The sequence below is a fragment of the Prosopis cineraria genome, unplaced genomic scaffold (assembly GCF_029017545.1).
Source record: "Prosopis cineraria cultivar Desert tree isolate PC_DT_omini unplaced genomic scaffold, ASM2901754v1 PC11, whole genome shotgun sequence".
NCBI lineage: Eukaryota > Viridiplantae > Streptophyta > Magnoliopsida > Fabales > Fabaceae > Prosopis > Prosopis cineraria.
The window spans coordinates 11439902-11457490 of NW_026555342.1; the positions used below are offsets into that span (position 1 = coordinate 11439902).

The window sequence follows — 17589 nt, forward strand, 5'->3', positions numbered from 1 at the left end:
TTAAATTCATTTTTCAAAAATTTTAAATAGTTACATTTTAAAAATTTACTTTTAGCTTGTTTGAATGTATTTTCAGAATGTACTTTTCTACAAAATATTTTACCTAAACAACTTTCAACTTTTTAAAGGTAAAATTTTACTTTTTGAATGTGAAAAGTAAGAAAACCAAACAGACTCTATAGTTTTAAAGATGAAAATTAATCATTAATTTTTTTTAATAAAATAAAGGGCCTTAGCCCAACATTAAGAAGAAACGGAAAAAAAAAAAAAAGTGAGATCCAAATCTCTAACTATCCTGGCGCACGAGGGTCCTCAAGTGTTAAGGGACCGTGTTATGTCTGCTTTATCATAGGCACTGGCCACATGGGAGTACCATCAGTTGGCATTGATTCGCACACAAATAGTAACTCTACTGGGCCTTATTAGTCTCAGCTTACTCTTTTTTTTCTTGGGCCACCCTCTCAATTTATGCATTTAGACTATTCGATATCCAGCATGACTGTATCTTTAGGTTTAGCTAATTGGAGTCAAGGCTTCGGCCTTCCTTTGTTAAAAAAAAAAAATTAGAGAGGCCCAATAAAACCCTGAAAGTTTTAAAACATGTCTCATTTTTATCTTGGACAATTTTAAAAGGAATAATGTATTTAAATTCTTTTAATCTTACATATTAAAAAAAATTCTTTAACCACATTAATGATAAAACGGTGAATATAATGGAAAAAAGTGACAAAACAATATCTCCAAAATATAAAACACACAGTCAAGTACTGGAAAATGTAATAATTATTATTTAGTTTATCAGTTTGATATTTTGATTCTTAACAAAATTACATTTTTATTTTTAATGACTATTATGAGAGCTGACTATTTTGTTTAAGTTATTGACTAAAAAAAAATAGAGCATGACAACTTTCTTTTACAAATTTGTTTATCAATTAAGTTGAATTAAAATATTCATTTTTTAATTCATTTATAAATAATAAATTCGTGGAAAAGGAATAGTAATTTTTTATTCTATGCTATTCAATAACACATTCAAATAACCATTTCCTACACTAATCACTAATGACAAACATGTCATTTCATCAAAAATCAAAATGTCTAATGATAATTTTTTATAAACTAAATAATAATTATCACATTTTTTAAAATTTTATTGTTATTTTATATAATTTGTAGCTTTTTTTCTTCTCATTTTGCCAATAATAATGGGGGGAAATATTAATGAAATCAGCTTTTCTTTTCTTTTTTCTTTTTCACTTTACTTACCATCACTTTTCCTTTTAAATTTTAATTTTAATTTTTCGAGAGCTTTAATATATATCGGCTTCGGCTCCAAACAATTTAAACCCGAAATAAAATGTAAAACTATGAATCTATCTAATCAAAAATAAAACCTTAAAAAAATAATAATAATAAACAAGTCAGTCATTCATAAGTAAAAACATTTGACCCAAAAAAAAAATCTAAATAAAAACAAAAATAATAAAGTAAACGGTGTCGTATAGTCAACTAGTTGTTTGTGCGAGGTTTGATTAATGCAATGGATCTAAAATGCAGACAATTGACCGACGAAGAGGAAGAAGAATCATCAGGCGCCATCTTCCTGGGAGGCGCACAGGGCAACCACGATGAACTCGCCACCGGCACCGATTCGGTGGCCGGCATTTTTATTGATTGTGATCCTTTCAGTTGTTATCTCTCCTTCAGTGGCGATCTACTGCGATGAAGATGACTGCTATGATCTACTGGGGTGATCTCCTCTTCTTCCCAATTAGATGTTCACTTTTCTCGACTTCTATAATCCAGTTGATTGGCTCTGACTCACGATTTTAATGTAGGGTTTCTCAGACTGCTAATGCTTCGGAAATCAAGAAAGCTTACTACAAACTCTCTTTGAAATAGTAAGTTGTCGCCATTTTTGTTTTTATCTATTTTCAAGTAATTTGTTTTTTAGCTTCTTGTTTAAATTTTCAAAATGGAAGTTTTTCATCTTTTGTTTATATACCAATGTTAATTTCAGTCACCCAGATAAAAACCCTGATCCAGAATCGAGAAAGCGGTTTGTTAAAATTGCCAATGCTTATGAGGTGCGTTAGTTCTTGTTTTAATTCTTTATGTGGTTATCAATTTTGGAAATCTGAATATGGAAATGATTAAAATGTAGGCTATATTCTCCTTTTAGAAACTAAATTGCATCTTTAAAAAAATTCCTCTAAAGGCTGACGAGTTTAAAACTTCATGTAAATTCGAAGTCATTGCTTATCTAACCACATGATTCTTGAGAAATGATATTAGATGATGGAAACTGAACTTGTTTACAGATTTTGAAGGATGAGGCCACACGAGAACAATACGATTACGCAATTGCACATCCAGAAGAGGTAATTATATCTTAGTTTTCTAACGGCTGCTTTAAGTTAGAGAAAATGAATGGAAATGCATAGTGAGCATTGTTGTTTATTTAGTCCATAGATAGGGCTATAGCTTGTTTAATAATGTATTTTGATATGGTTTAAGAAATATTGGTTGGTTCATTGACATGTATGCTGAAGCCATCTGTCTTTGTTTGCATGGTTTTTGTCTAGGATGTTCAAGAAAAGTTTGCTTCAAAGACATAAGGGCTGGCATGGATTTCGTGTTCTAGGAAGATCTTTTAGTTAATAAGGAGATGCTTGGTCTTTTTGTGACAGATTAAGTAGCTGACCATTTCATATGAAGTAAAATGAATATTTTAGTAAAGTGATCATAACTTATCCACATGTAAATGGTTTGCCACGTCTTCAATGGCTTTGAACTTAAATGGACTCACTTGATTGCTTCTTCAGTTCAGGGTCTGAAAGAAATGCAATTTTAGGTTCCTTGTGTTTTAACTATTTACAAAATCTGAGTTGCAATTTTTCTCATCACAGGTATTTTATAATACTGCACAGTACTATCGGGCATATTATGGTCACAAAACGGTGAGTTTTTGTTTTTTCACTTTCAGTGGTACAAGTAACAAATTCTGTTTTAGAACACATCACATGGTTGAATGATCAATCTGACTTGATTCTAACTTCACATTATTGCCTACTTTTACCTGCTAGGATCCTCGTGCTGTGTTGGCTGGCCTTCTTATTATTCTTTCAGGTTTCCAGTATCTAAATAGGTGGACAAGGTATAATCAGGTACCGTATTTTCAGTTAAATATTTATGACATTTTCCTGATGTCAGACCGTGTGCTGGAAATACCAAATGTTGATTCAACTATTTCAGCTAGGAAACTTGCATTTTTTGCATTCATATATCTATTCATGTATCATACTCTATGCTTTAGTCTGCCAGCTAAAGCCTCAGGAGCGATGCCTACAATACATCGTATCATAGTACTTGAGTCATGATTTGAATTGTGAATTGAAAGGCCAATTTTTGAATTGTAAATCGTGTGAAATTGTAAAATTTAGCAACACGTTGAAAAAAAAAAAATGCAATGTAAACAATATATACCATAAAAGAATTGCTTGAATTATAGAATTAAATGTATGCCTAAAGTTTGGGTTTTGGATGTGTATATATGGCAATGTGGTTCAGGGCAACTTGCTCCAACTTCTTTTCAATTAAAATGATTTTCTCTGTTAATTTCATTTGAAAGTAAAAGAGGCTTTTAATTGGATCCATATTGTCCAGGTAAGATTTTTTTTTTTTTTTTTTAGGCTATCTTCTTCATTAAGTGTGTCAGGTCATAAAGGACCTCACTTTGTGACCCAATGGAATGGCATTGTTTTGAATTGCTGTTTCTGGCATTTCAAAAGTATGTATCTGATTTTTTCTGATTCAACCAACAATCGGTATTGTTTTCCTTTTGGATTTTGTCAGATCATACACTCTGAATCGTGAATTGTGTGTTTTCTACAACCATGCTGTAATATCAAAATTTTCCTATTTATGCCAAATGCATTGCTGTAAGGAGCCATTCTTGGATTTGTTGTAAAACAGTTCAAGTAAATGCTTGGTCTTAGTAAGCCAATTATCTGTTTATGGACTCTGTTCTTGACGCATCTAAGTTAAGTTGGGTTGTATTGTCACAACCTAAGTTTCACATTCACAAATCAGGGATGATAATTTCTCTGCCCCACATATCCAAGGAACGCTGGTGATGGTTCCAACTAGTTTTTTTAATGCGAATTTGTGATGCATGGTAAAGGCTTAGAGTAGGTCAGAGATATGTGTCTGTATGTGCTTTCAAAGATACTTGCTACACCTTTTTCGGTCAGATCGATGCATCTATTTGTTTAAAAACTTTCTGAAAATTAAAACACTAAACTCATTGCACTACCATTTATTTGTTTTCAGGCCATAGACATGGTCAAGAAGACACCGGCATACAAAAATAAACTAAAGGCGTTGGAACTTGAACGCAGTGGAGGAGTTACAAACAAGAAGAAGACTCAGAAGAATATGGATAAGTATGATTATTGTCCTTATTCAGTAGTAATAAATTTCTGGTCTTGGATGTATTTTCTTTATGTCAACTGAAGTGTTTACTGCTTTTCCCATCCCTGCAAACTCTTATTCTCTCCTCTTCTGAATTAATTTTCATAATACATAAGATTGGGCTTTGCTGACCATATTTTTAAAACCTTCAATGCTGACTAACGCAATGTGAGGAATGTATGCATGCAGGAAAATGCAGGAAGACCTTAGCAAAGAACTTGAATTGCAGATAAAAGGGGCTGAAAAGCCCATTGTATGGGAACTTATCGGTGTCCGCTTTATTCTCTTGCCTTATACTTTAAGCAAGGTTGAGCTCAAAACTCTTTATCTGGAAACTGAAGTTTGAAAAGGAATTATGTAGATATTGTTTTTCATCTAGTTTAATTACAATTTCGTAGTGTGTGCTATTCCTTCCTGGAAGCTGATCCATGAATTTCAATGATTTTGATCAATGTTCAAGTATTAATTAGTTTTGTCCTCCATTCAGTTGTTGTTGTGGTCTGGCTGTTGGTTTTGGAGATACAAGGTCAAGCAACATCCCTTTACTTGGGAAGATGCTTCTTATCTGACACGAAGGTCCCTTGGTGTACCCCAGGATGTTTGGAGAAGCATGGGTGAGTACAAATTATTCTAGATTGAGCTTTCTTCTGAAGCAGCAAGCAAATAAGTTAATTATTTTTATTGTGTTTTGTTTAATAGACGAAGGGATAAAGGAAGACCTTGTGTTAAGGCGTTTATGGAAGAAATCAAACCTGGAGAGCTACGTTGCAGAGATGCGTAAAGAATCTAAGCGTAGAAGATAGCTGTTTTGTTGTAGCTTTTCCACCTGATGCTTCTGCTTTTGATGTACGAGCATTTTACTGATGTGGGTTCAGCACAAGTGTATTTAACATAATAGTGAAAATTATAATTCTGTTTTTGTTTTTATTAAGGATGAAGAGGGAAGAATTTAGTTACAGATGATGAAATTAAAAATAGATGGGAGACTTATTTTTCTAAACTTTTCAATGATGGAGAGGATTCATCTAGTAACTTGGAGGATTTAGTAACTGGTGAAGGAAAACAAAATTTGTCATTCTATCGAAAAATACGTGATAAGGAGGTAAAGGAAGCTCTTAAGAAAATGGCAAATGGTAGAGCTAACGGACTTGATTGTATATCTATCAAAGCGTGGAAATGTTTAGGTAAAGAAGGGGTGAGATGGTTAACTAAGTTATTTAATGTGATTTTACGGTCCAAGAAAATGCCTGATGAGTGAAGGAGAAGTACATTAATTCCTATTTATAAAAATAAAGGAGATATTCAGAATTGTACTAACTATAGGGGGATTAAACTCATGAGCCACACAATGAAATTGTGGGAGAAAGTAATTGAGCACAGGTTGAGATTGGAGACAAGTATTTCTGAGAATCAATTTGGTTTTATGCTAGGTAGATCAACTACAGAGGTGATTTATCTACTAAGGGGATTAATGGAAAAGTATCGTTGTAAAGATAAAGATCTACACATGGTTTTTATTGATTTGGAAAAAGCTTATGACCGTATACCAAGAGAAGTGCTTTGGAAAGCGTTGGAAAAAAAGGAGTACGGATTGCTTATATTAAAGCCATACAAGATATGTATGAGGGGGTAAAAACTAGTATAAGAACGCCTAGTGGTCAAATAAAGGATTTTCCTATAAAGATTGGACTACATCAGGGATCATCTCTGAGTCCTTATTTGTTCAACTTGATTTTAAATGTTTTGACGGAACATATTCAAGAGGAAATCCCGAAATGTATGCTCTTCGCGGATGATATAGTTTTTATAGCAGAGACAAGAGAAGAGGTTAATTGCAAACTTGAGTTATAGAGGAGGACATTGGAGTCGAAAGGTTTTCGTCTGAGTAGAAGTAAGACGGAATATTTATATTGTAAATTTGATAAAGGACTATTCGAAAATAATTTGAAAGTGAAATTGGGAGATCAAATTATACCTCAAGTGGAAAAGTTTAAATATTTGGGAGCCATTATTCAAAATGATGGCGAAATCAGTGGAGATATTTCACATAGAATTCAAGCTGGGTGGTTTAATTGGAGAAAAGCTAAAGGAGTTATTTGTGACCGTAAGGTGCCTAATAAACTTAAAGGAAAGTTTTATCGTACTGCTATCAGACCGGCAATGTTATATAGTAGTGAATGCTGGGCTCTAACGGGACAGCAAGAGCATAAAGTTGGAGTAGCAGAGATGAGAATGTTACGATGGATGTGCGGACATACACGTAAAGATAAAATTCGAAATGAGCACATACGTGAAAAAGTGAGGATGACACCTATTGAGGAAAAAATGGTAGAAAATCGGTTGAGATGGTTTGGGCATGTACAAAGAAGACCAAGGGAGGCACCAGTGAGAAGAGTGGAACATATAACTTTGAGTCCGATTAAGAGAGGTAGAGGAAGGCCTAAGAGAACACTCTTGGAAGTTGTTGAACGTGATCTCTTAATTAATAATATTTCTAAAAGCTTAATAAATGATAGAGCACAATGGCGTCTTGCAATCTATGTAGCCGACCCCACCTAGTGGGATAAAGGCTTGTTGTTGTTGTTGTTTGTTGTTGTTGTTATAGTCTGTTAAGATGGTTTGGGCATGTGTAAAGAAGACCTAGGGAGGCACCAGTGAGGAGTGGAACATATAACTTTGAGTCCGATTAAGAGAGGTAGAGGAAGGCCTAAGAGAACACTCTTGGAAGTTGTTGAACGTGATCTCTTAATTAATAATATTCCTAAAAGCTTGATAAATGATAGAGCATAATGACGTCTTGCAATCCATGTAGCCGACCCCACCTAGTAGGATAAAGGCTTGTTGTTGTTGTTGTTGTTGTTGTATCATTTTTGGAGGGGGTGGTGGAGGGAGGTATATTCTAGTCACCAAAGAAATAATGGATTCATAAACATTTGATGCAAAAGTTTGACACATGACAACTTTAAAAGATTTGTCTCAAGCCATGGAGTATAAGCTGACATAGAAAACCGTGATTGCATGATTAGCGCAGCTTTGGGCTTTATGAAGAAACGATTAAGGAAAAATCACAATAGGATTTCTGGAGCATTTTATTTATAGAAAATGATCAAAGAATTATAAATTCACTTTGCAAGATCAGTGGATCAAAATGTAATTAAATTTTAGTATAACAAGCAAAATTACTCCTCATTTGTTTTTTTAAAAAAATCTCACTATCACTAGTTGTTGGAGCTCCAATGGTCATATTGCCTGCTGGAGCTCCAGTGCAAGTCACCAGACTAGTGAGGGAGACAAATTAAATTTTTTAAGTTGGCCAAAAGGAAGTTTGATCCCACATTTCCTTGGCCACTAAAAGTATGGTCAGTCACTAAGCTAGCAATTTCTTTCAATTATATAATACAAATATATATGTGTATATATATATATATATATTATTTTGTGTTCACTTTTCATGTCAATGTTTGTTAGAAGTTTAATGGTTATTCATCATTTTACAAATAGTTATTTATTAAATTACTAATGAAACTTATTACAAAATTTAATATGCACTGATTTTTATAAATATTTGTTTGTTTTTATTAACAAAAGTTTATATAAACTCATTATTTTATTAAAATTTACTTGTCAATTTATTAAAAAAATTTTAAAGTTAATGACAAGACTTGTCATTTCAAAAATAGTTACTTATTAAATTAATAATGGAAACTTATTAAAAAAATTCAATATGGAGTTTTTTTTAATAAATATTCACTTGTTTTTATTACTAAAAACTTACATGTTAAAAATTTATATGAGCTTGTTATTATTTTAAAATTTACTTGTTAAATTATCAAGAAAAATTTTCAAAGCCAATAATGAAACTTATCATTTTATAAATAGCTACTTGTTAAATTAACAATGAAAATTTGTTAAAAAAATTAAATATGTAGTGGTTTTTATAATTGTTTAGTTACTTTTATTACTAAAATTTTACATGTTAAAAGCTTATATGAATTTGTTATTTTACTAAAATTTACTTATTAAATTATTATGATAAATTTTCAAAACTAATAATAAGACTTGTCATTTCACAAATAATTACTCGTTAAATTTTAACAAGTCTCATTAATAATTTAACAAGGTTATTTATAAAATGACAAATAAACATTAAACTTCTAACAAGTTTAATATGAAAAGTGAAAATAAAATTAAAAATATGTATATAAAAATTTGCATTATATAAAGAAATTGTATTAAAAATACGTCTAACTATCTTTTCACCTTTTGGTGGTTAAGAGTTTGAGGGTCCAAATTCCTTAAAAGAATTTAATTTGTCTCTCTCTCCAATCCAACGATCAATGTCCAAGCTCCGGCAAGCAGTTCGGCCATCGGCGCTAGCGCTCCAGCATTTGGTCCAGCAAGTAGTTCGACTACTAGCGACCAATGATAGTGATTTTTTTTTTTAAATAAGAGTAGTTTTATATTTTCACACTAAAAAATTATATTTTGATCCTTTACTCTTATAAGGTGAATTCAAAATTCTTTAGTCTTTTTTTATAAATAAAATATTTCAGAGGTCCTCCACTGTGATTTTTCCAACTATTAATGACCGATCATGTTGATAATTTGTAAATAATTCAGTATGGAATCCTATGCAAATTCCTGCTGATTTTATTTGTTGGATTCTCTGGTTAATTCTGTGTTCCATTCCACCCAGCAAAGCGGAAAGTTGGCCCAAAGGGAAACAGCTAGTAAAATAAAAGAAATAAAAGAAAATTAGACCCGTTTGACTTTGGAGAGAGAGTTGCAATTGGTGATTATTTGCCTATATAGCGATATTCTTAACAGATTTTATTGTATCTACAATTGATAACATTCAATCAAGCATTTTTATCATTGTAAATTCATTATTTGTGATTCTTCAGTAATTTTTTAATAAAACACTCATTTATCATTCTCCTATAAAAAATTTGGAAAAAATAAATAATAAATTTTAAAATTTAAGTTTTGATGATGAGGTTTTGATTTAGCATTAATTTTTGGTCAAATGAAAAAAAAGTAGTTACGAAGTCATTAGTTAGGAGAATTTAGTAGCTAAAGGTGAGAAAAGAGACAAAAATTTCCATAACATTATTTAAATTAATGTAAAAATAATCAATCCATTAAATCATTCAAATGTTGACTGTTTAATTGACAATTAAGCAGACGTTAAAATATTTTTTTTTGACATGGACTAAAAAAATGTAAAAATACCTAAAAAGTTGTTGGCCAGAGGCATTCAGTAACTTAAAATGAGAAAAATGATAAAAATACCCATAACGTCACTTTAATAAGTGCAATAGTGATCAATATGTTAAATTTTTCAAACGTTAACCGTTTAATTAACATCTAAAAAGAAATTGATCATTTTTTCACTGACGTAAACTAAAAAATATTCTCAAGTAAAATTATACATAGGTTGATCGATCATTATATGATAATGAGTCTCTACTTGAGGCTCTAGTTTTGACAACGAAGGCAGCAAATGAGGGTGATTTACCTTTTCTTCCATCATCTCCTAAGTCTCACTTTTATTGTGCTCACTGCCACTTCTTTTTCTACTTTTTCTTTTTCTCAAACCACCCTTCCTTCATTTTTTTGCTACTTCCTTACTTCAAATGTAGGGAATATGAATAACATATGAAAAAATATCATTTTGACCGAATAAAAAGTTAAATCTCTTGTTTTATTAAAATTCTTAAACCATTAAAGTTTCTTCTCAATGATTTGGATTGATAAAGAAAATTCACTTCAACCATTTCCTTTCCAACTTCACATCTCTTCTTGGCCAACTCAATGGCTTAGGTTTAATGCTCAGTTGAGAGGGCTCTAAAAGATCGTGCTTAATCGTCAACAATTTCTCCAATAAGCCTTTGCTTAAGAAATGTTTGAAATTTCCATTAAGGGTATCATTAGATGAAAAGAAATCATGTAGCATAAATTTTAACAAATTGATCACTATTACATCTTTAAAAGTAACGTTATGGGTATTCTTATTCTCTTTTTTTATTTTAGACTTTTAGATGCCTCAAGTCAATGACTTTATAAGTATTTTTACTTTCTATTTTTTTGTTTATACCAACAAAAAAAATGTTAATGTTTACTTAAAATATTAGTTTAATGGTTAATGTTTGAGTGATTTATGCTTGCATCAATTTAAATAATGTTATAAAATATTTTTGCTTTTATTTTATTTTAAGTTGATGGATGGTTTTAACCCACAACTTTATTTATATATATATATATATATATATTTTATGTCCTTTTGCCCTTCATTTTATTTTATAAGGTTAAAGACTTGATTTTTTTTAAATACAATTAAACTTATTCATTATTTAATATACTATTTTTTTAAAATATAATTTTTTAACAATTTTTCCTTTTAGTTATCATTTACCCTATTTTAAAATAAAGACCTGAAAAATAGTATTTTTTTTAAATATAATTGAACTCAATTAAAAAATATATATTCCTGAATTTTTTTAATGCAACCGAAACCGAATGGGGAGGGGTTCTTGCATCAGAACTGTTGCCAGCAAAACCCCTTCGAAGTTGTTGAGGGTGACTCAGGCTCTGCTGTGCGCTCTTGTTTCATGCAATCGGAGCTTCATTCATGTCTTTGTCACAGGTCCGTTCTGCCTAATGTGTAAATTTAGTATCTCTGATATTGATCTTTGTTTGTTCGTTTCTAATTCTATGGTGGCTTAATTATTTCAACTAAGTAACCTTTGATTTGTTTGTATGAAGGTTGGATATTTGGTTCCACTGAAGCAAAATTTGGAGGAAGACACTTCAGTGCCAAAATTACCTGTTACAGATGGCTCAAACATTATCGGCCGGAACAATATTCCTGTATCGGACAAGAGACTTAGCCGCAAGCACTTGACTTTGACTGCTTCTGCTGACGGGTCTGCTAATTTGGTTGTGGTAATAATTCAGTCTTTAAGCCTTCATCGGGACTACCGTTTCCCGTTATTTCCTGCATTTTAAAGCTGTTTATTTGTAGAATGACTACTAGCTGCAAATGTAGGAGGGAACGAATCCAATCATTGTTAATTCGGGGAATAAAAGAAAGAAGTTGAATTCTCAAGACAAAGTTACCATTGCCACTGGAGACATTATAGAACTTATTCCCGGGCACCATCTTTATAAATATGAAGTGTTGGGTGGTGAGAAAAAAGTGTCTTCAGTTAATACCGGTAAAAGATATTCTAGTTGTGGAAGGACGGGCAATGAAGTGTCATCTGGAAATGAAGGTTCTGGCAGGAATTCTGAGGTATTCTGTTGGTTGTCCGATTATTTCTTTGCTTCTGTGTTTAATTAAAAGTTAAACGCACATTCTTCTGTTCCTCCCCTATTTTCGAAATTGATCATCTTCTATGTTTTGTAGACTCTGCAAAAGAGAGTTGAAACATTCGACCAAGAACGAGGAAGAAATGTAGTGACACATAAATCTAGTAGTTCACAATCCATTGAGGACACTAATGCAGAGGCCATTCGCCATTTCTACATCCCTAATTATGAATTACCTTCAACTTTTCGACTTCTAAATGTGAAGGGACTACCACAGTGGGCAAATACATCTTGTGTTTCAATAAATGATGTTATTCAGGTAATGACACTGATATTTTCAGTGCGATTTTTTCTCTCCTTGTTGCACTGCCCCTGGAATGATCTCCTTTTGTTCTAATATCTAAGTGACAAATCCACTCTTGTGTTGATTCTGTATTAAGTTTTAATTTTTCAATCATTTGTTGAAGAATAATTGTGCAAGACAATTATCTTCAATTTGAGCTGTTTAACTTGTTTTGTAATTGAAATATCTTAACTAATTTCCCCCCTTATTGTTGGTAGGGGGATATTCTTGTTGCTATCCTTTCAAACTACATGGTGGATATTGACTGGTTGATACCTGGTGAGCTATCTTTTCAGATTGGCCCGTTTACTCGTACAGCTTTCAATTTCTTTTTCAGATTGTGCTTGATTGTTCGGCAACGCTAGAATATTTGGTTTGACAGCACAGCTTGGGTCATTCATTCTTATTTTTTTCCCTCTCCTTTATTCCTTCCATCAGTACAGTTGTTGGAACCTATTTCCATGTCTCATTTGGTAGTGCATGCATCTAGTTTAGATCATTCTTTTTGTCAGTTATGTAAAATATATAATAATACGCAAATTGGCCTTAACTTTACTTTTATCCTCGTTGAATAGTTGTCTTACATCTTAGAAACCCTAAAAGGGACAACGTCAAGGTCAATCTCTCCATTGCAACCTCAGTATGAAGTCACTTTTTTTGAATCCTTTTATAGCCAATCCCATCCACTATGCTTCACTATGCACTTTACTGTGTTTTTTTGGTGTAGCATGTCCAGCACTTTCAAAGATCCCCCATGTGCTCGTTATCCATGGGGAGAGTGATGGCAAGGTGGATTATATGAAGGTTTTTCTCAGATTTAATAAACTCTATCCATCATTTACAAATTTTTATTTTTTTTTCTTTAATGGATAAATGATTGCTATCTTTACTTTAATTATTATCAGAGAAACAAGCCTGCAAGCTGGATTCTGCACAAACCACCATTGCCCATTTCATTTGGGACACACCACTCAAAAGCCATGTTTCTTATCTATCCTCATGGAGTGAGGGTTATTGTGCATACAGCAAATTTAATTTATGTAGACTGGAATAATAAGAGCCAAGGTTTATGGATGCAAGATTTTCCATGGAAAGATCAAAATAATCCCAACAAAGGATCTGGGTTTGAAAATGACTTGATTGAATATCTGAATGTGTTGAAGGTATTGAGTACATCACATGATTTACTTCTTCTACAACAGGATAGAATGTCCCAAGAAAAAATCATGATGCAAGCAGATTGATTGAGGCAAATTTATTTGAAGACCTTAGTGAAGCTTTACTGGTTTGATTAACACTTGTTCAATCCTGTCATATCCTGGAACAATCCATCCTGCCCCATCCCTTTGCCAGGACAAAACTTTTTATTTGAGCATGATTTCTTTTTTGATTAATTCTGTCCATGTTTTGTCAAAAACTTGTTACTCATCTTCATACTGTAACAAATATTCGTATAGTTTTCTGGAGAACGCAATATAGATCTTGTTGATATATTAGGTGGGGACATTATTATTCTGTTGGTACAATGATAGTGTTTGGATTGCGCATATATCATGGTGTTCTCTGTGATGCAGTGGCCTGAATTCTCTGTTAAGCTACCGTTGCTTGGAAACTCAAGTATAAGCCCATCTTTCTTCAAGAAGTTTGATTATAGCAATGCAATGGTATGTGTTTGAGCTGACGTCTTGAAATTTCTTTCAATGGCTTTTGAAGGATCTCTGTAATGTTCTTTGCATTTTTGCATCTTATTGTACTTGATCACACATGACAGACTTGAGATGTTTTTAGGTCAGACTAGTTGCATCTGTACCTGGATATCATACTGGCGCCAGCTTAAAAAGATGGGGACATATGAAATTGCAGTCACTTCTCCAGGAGTGTACGTTCGATGAAGAGTTCAAGAATTCTCCTCTTATCTACCAGGTGCTGTGACACTGTATCCTGAGATGTATGTATGTTGAGAGGCAGTTCCCGTGGATGTCAAATAGTCAATCTTAACCAGGAAGTCCTTCCTCTGTTTAGATGTAGAAATCAATGATCAAGAGGCTCATCCTATTTTGTTATGTTCTTTCACTGGATTGCATTCAACTTATAGCAATTTGGAATTGTTTGAATTGATCCCTACTTGTTAATTGCTGCAAATATTTAGGTTGTTGTATGTTGACTGTTAATTATTCCTGTTAAGGGCTCTGAATTTTTTTAAAAAAATTCGTAGCAGATTTTTAAGCATGGTATCTCTTTCTAATACAGCTAGCCTTTTGCACTGCAGTTTTCCTCCCTTGGCTCCCTGGACGAAAAGTGGATTGCTGAGCTGACAACCTCAATGTCAGCTGGTTTTTCAGAAGATAAAACGCCACTTGGCATGGGGAAGCCTCAAATAATATTCCCCACTGTAGAAGATGTTAGATGCTCTTTAGAGGTTAGGAACAAAATATTTGCAAAGTTTATGTTTTTATATTTTACCCTTTTTTATCACTTTGATAATCACTCTTTCATTTCGTTATTGGGTGATTTAGACGTCACTTAATTTTTTATTTGTAGACTATCACATGTTTGATTATCATGCCTATCCTTCGGGGTCCTGGCTATCTTTCGTTGTGATGCCTGAGACTGTGAAAGCATAACCCTTCCTCACTGCTGTTATTTTTTCTATTTATTCACATTCAACAAAATATATTTTTCCCCTTACTTAATGATTAATAGCTAACAGTTAATGCAAAAAGTAACTTAAAAATACTTTTTAATATATTTATTTATTCGTAACTAGTTTTTTAATTCTTCAACTTGTCCCCAACTCTCATATCTTTAGTTTCTTAAGACATTTTTGAAATCTTATTATGGGTATTTCACTATTGTTTTTTATGTAAATTCTATTTGATTTAAGTTACTGAAAATTAAAAAGTTCTGTGAATTCAAATTGTGAACAAGTTAAATTTAGTCTTTAGATGCACTGAATGTTCAACAAAGGGGAAAAAAATGGTAGTGGATGCACTGCGTCCAGGATAGAGAACAGCACTTCTACTTCCTGGATTTCTTCTTTGAGATATATCATGGCAGCAAACAATGTCCAGCATTTTTGGTTTCCAGAAAATTGATGATTCACCAACTTTTTTTGCTATTCATCTTGCTTTCTTTCACATGTTTGTGAAACTTGAACCGAATTGATTTGGTTGTCAAGGATAAATAACTGGACAAGTTCTGTTTTATTATCTGACTAGACATTGATAATTGAATTTTAAAATTTTCTCATTGGACAATATTTAATTTGCTTCTATTTCTTCAAAAGGGTTATGCAGCTGGAAGTGCAATCCCTAGTCCTCTGAAGAATGTAGAAAAGGATTTCTTGAAAAAATATTGGGCAAAATGGAAAGCAGATCATACAGGTCGCAGGTGAGAACTGAGAAGTTAATCATAGGCAACAGAAGTTATACCTTAACGTTGTGTTTCAATGTAGATCCTTTTGCATGAAGATTTGATTGAAACTTCTTAAATTCACTTTTCATCTTTTCTTGTTAGTTTTTCTTTAGTTTCTTCTTTATGATTGCTTTCATGGGGATCATAAGCATATGCTGTATCCCTTGTGTTGCCTGCTTTTCATCAATTCTGGGAAAAAAATTGCCACGTGATGTGCTTGGAGCCTGATAATGCGATGTATCTATTTGGTCAAATGAGCAGAACGAATTTTAACTGGGGTGAAAGATGATCAGTTTGAAGTATGCTGTTACTTTTTCAGTTATCATTGGAACTAGCAAACCCTTCCTGCGTTATTTTTGTGAACTTGGAATTGCATTTCATTTGCAGCCACGCAGCCCACAACTCAAGGAAAACATCGTACTAGGGAATAAGGTTTTATTATTGAACTCTTCCCCCCTAATTCTTGTGCTTTCTTTGTTTCAGTCGTGCCATGCCACATATAAAGACTTTTACTCGTTATAATGGCCAGAAGCTTGCGTAAGAATTCCATCACTCCATTTTTATGCCCATGCAAATTTTTGGTTTCTTGCTGCACTGCTGGGCTATAGATAGCTGACAATGAAATTACCCTTTTCCAAAACAGTTGGTTTTTGTTAACCTCTGCAAACCTCAGTAAAGCAGCCTGGGGAGCTCTCCAGAAAAACAATTCTCAGTTGATGATCCGTTCGTACGAGGTACTTGTCCGAATTTTCTTACACGAAAAATTCATAATAGTCCACCACTTTCTGTCCATTTCTCGATTTCTTTAATAGCACCTACACATATTCTCTCGCAGCTAGGAGTGCTGTTTCTCCCATCATTAGCCAAAAGACATGGTTGTGACTTTTCCTGTACAGATCACGTTAGACCATCAGAGGTGGTCACATCAAACATCCTTGCTTTCTTGTTCTGGTTCTGGTTCTGTTTTACTATTTAACGAGTTAAAGAGTTTCTGACTCATTAAAAAAAAAAAATACAGGATAATTGCAGAGAACTAGGATCTTCTCAAACGCGCAGAACAAAATTTGTGACTCTGGTTGGGATGACAAGTGAGACTGCAGATTCATCATCACAAGTGATTCCATTACCGGTTCCTTACGAGGTTCCTCCTCAGCCTTACACTTCTCAAGGTCATGCTCTATCCTCAGGCATTTGGACTTCAAGGCTACGTAAATTTAATTCTCAGCCATTGTTCGGCGCCAACGTTTTCTTTTTGTTTATGATTCGTACCAATTTTGTATTTACTTTTTCTTTCCCTATTCCTTTTTCCTGTAGATGTACCTTGGTCTTGGGATCGAAAATATAGTAAGAAGGATGTCTATGGCAAAGTTTGGCCATAGCTGATTTAAAGATCAGGTAAGCTTTCAAGAAATTCATTCTCGTACTTGATCGCCTGATTATCTCCTTTTTCTTTGTTTTTTTTATGTAGATGGGGATGGAAGTAGATGAAAGATACAAACTAATCAGATTGACTAGGATTTAAAATTTGCGACTGACGAAGACAAGAAGCATTGTATATGTTCGTCATATTTGTTGATCCCGTTATAGTGATATGTATTACTCTTGGTGGGGAAGAGGATGAAGACGTCAGATCTAATTTAATGGATTTTACTTGGTTCCCGCCTACGCCCATGCATCATTGGGATTAATAAACATGATCAATGGATATAAAACACACCCCCACACGTTGAGAAGATGAGAGATTTTTATTTGATTTGAAATATCCTTATCAATGAGAGTGTAAATAACATGGTACCTTCTGGTAAAAAAAAAAAATAATAACATGGTACCTAATAATTTTTCATCCAATCATGAATCTGAGTCACGTCCAAGGTAAATTATGCAAATTGAGGGCAAAAGGTAAACTTAATCAGACGATACTTCTGAAGGTTAAAAAAAAAAATATCAGATGATAATTCTAAATTGTCATGTTTTTAGAAAATGGTTTTTTCAAAAAAAAAAAAAGAAAAGAAAAGAAATATTTAAATTATGAAGATAAGCATATT

At 32.9% G+C, this 17589-nt stretch overlaps 2 protein-coding genes across 4 annotated transcripts; both read left to right on the plus strand.

The window, feature by feature from the left end:
- Nucleotides 1–1562: 1562 nt before the first annotated feature.
- LOC129286684 (chaperone protein dnaJ 50) lies at nt 1563–5407 on the plus strand. Its single transcript, XM_054922668.1, has 10 exons — nt 1563–1753; nt 1842–1904; nt 2024–2090; nt 2325–2384; nt 2913–2963; nt 3090–3170; nt 4336–4448; nt 4666–4783; nt 4964–5090; nt 5176–5407. The coding sequence occupies exons 1-10, from the start codon at nt 1632–1634 to the stop codon at nt 5277–5279; spliced, it is 906 nt and encodes a 301-aa protein (XP_054778643.1). The 5' UTR covers nt 1563–1631; the 3' UTR covers nt 5280–5407.
- A 5578-nt stretch (nt 5408–10985) lies between these two features.
- LOC129284822 (tyrosyl-DNA phosphodiesterase 1) lies at nt 10986–17203 on the plus strand. 3 transcript variants are annotated; one of them, XM_054920305.1, is made up of 17 exons: nt 10986–11122; nt 11242–11421; nt 11525–11770; nt 11885–12106; nt 12349–12409; nt 12858–12934; nt 13036–13293; nt 13705–13794; nt 13919–14053; nt 14400–14549; nt 15417–15520; nt 16028–16081; nt 16188–16278; nt 16380–16460; nt 16563–16713; nt 16859–16939; nt 17013–17203. In XM_054920305.1, exons 1-16 carry the CDS (start codon nt 11108–11110, stop codon nt 16921–16923), a joined length of 1980 nt encoding a protein of 659 aa, XP_054776280.1. In that variant the 5' UTR covers nt 10986–11107; the 3' UTR covers nt 16924–16939; nt 17013–17203. The 3 variants fall into 3 exon arrangements, with proteins under 3 accessions (XP_054776280.1, XP_054776279.1, XP_054776281.1); XM_054920304.1 differs by having other exon boundaries at nt 16859–17203; XM_054920306.1 differs by having other exon boundaries at nt 16380–16445; nt 16859–17203.
- Nucleotides 17204–17589: the final 386 nt, after the last annotated feature.

Coding starts and splice junctions, on each gene's coding strand:
- LOC129284822 (XM_054920304.1), top strand. Junction 12,410..12,857: donor TATTGACTGGTTGATACCTG/GTGAGCTATCTT, acceptor TTTTTGGTGTAG/CATGTCCAGCACTTTCAAAG. Junction 16,082..16,187: donor TATAATGGCCAGAAGCTTGC/GTAAGAATTCCA, acceptor TTTCCAAAACAG/TTGGTTTTTGTTAACCTCTG.
- LOC129286684 (XM_054922668.1), top strand. CDS start 1,632: ATGAACTCGCCACCGGCACCGATTCGGTGGCCGGCATTTTTATTGATT. Junction 2,091..2,324: donor AAATTGCCAATGCTTATGAG/GTGCGTTAGTTC, acceptor ACTTGTTTACAG/ATTTTGAAGGATGAGGCCAC. Junction 4,449..4,665: donor ACTCAGAAGAATATGGATAA/GTATGATTATTG, acceptor GTATGCATGCAG/GAAAATGCAGGAAGACCTTA.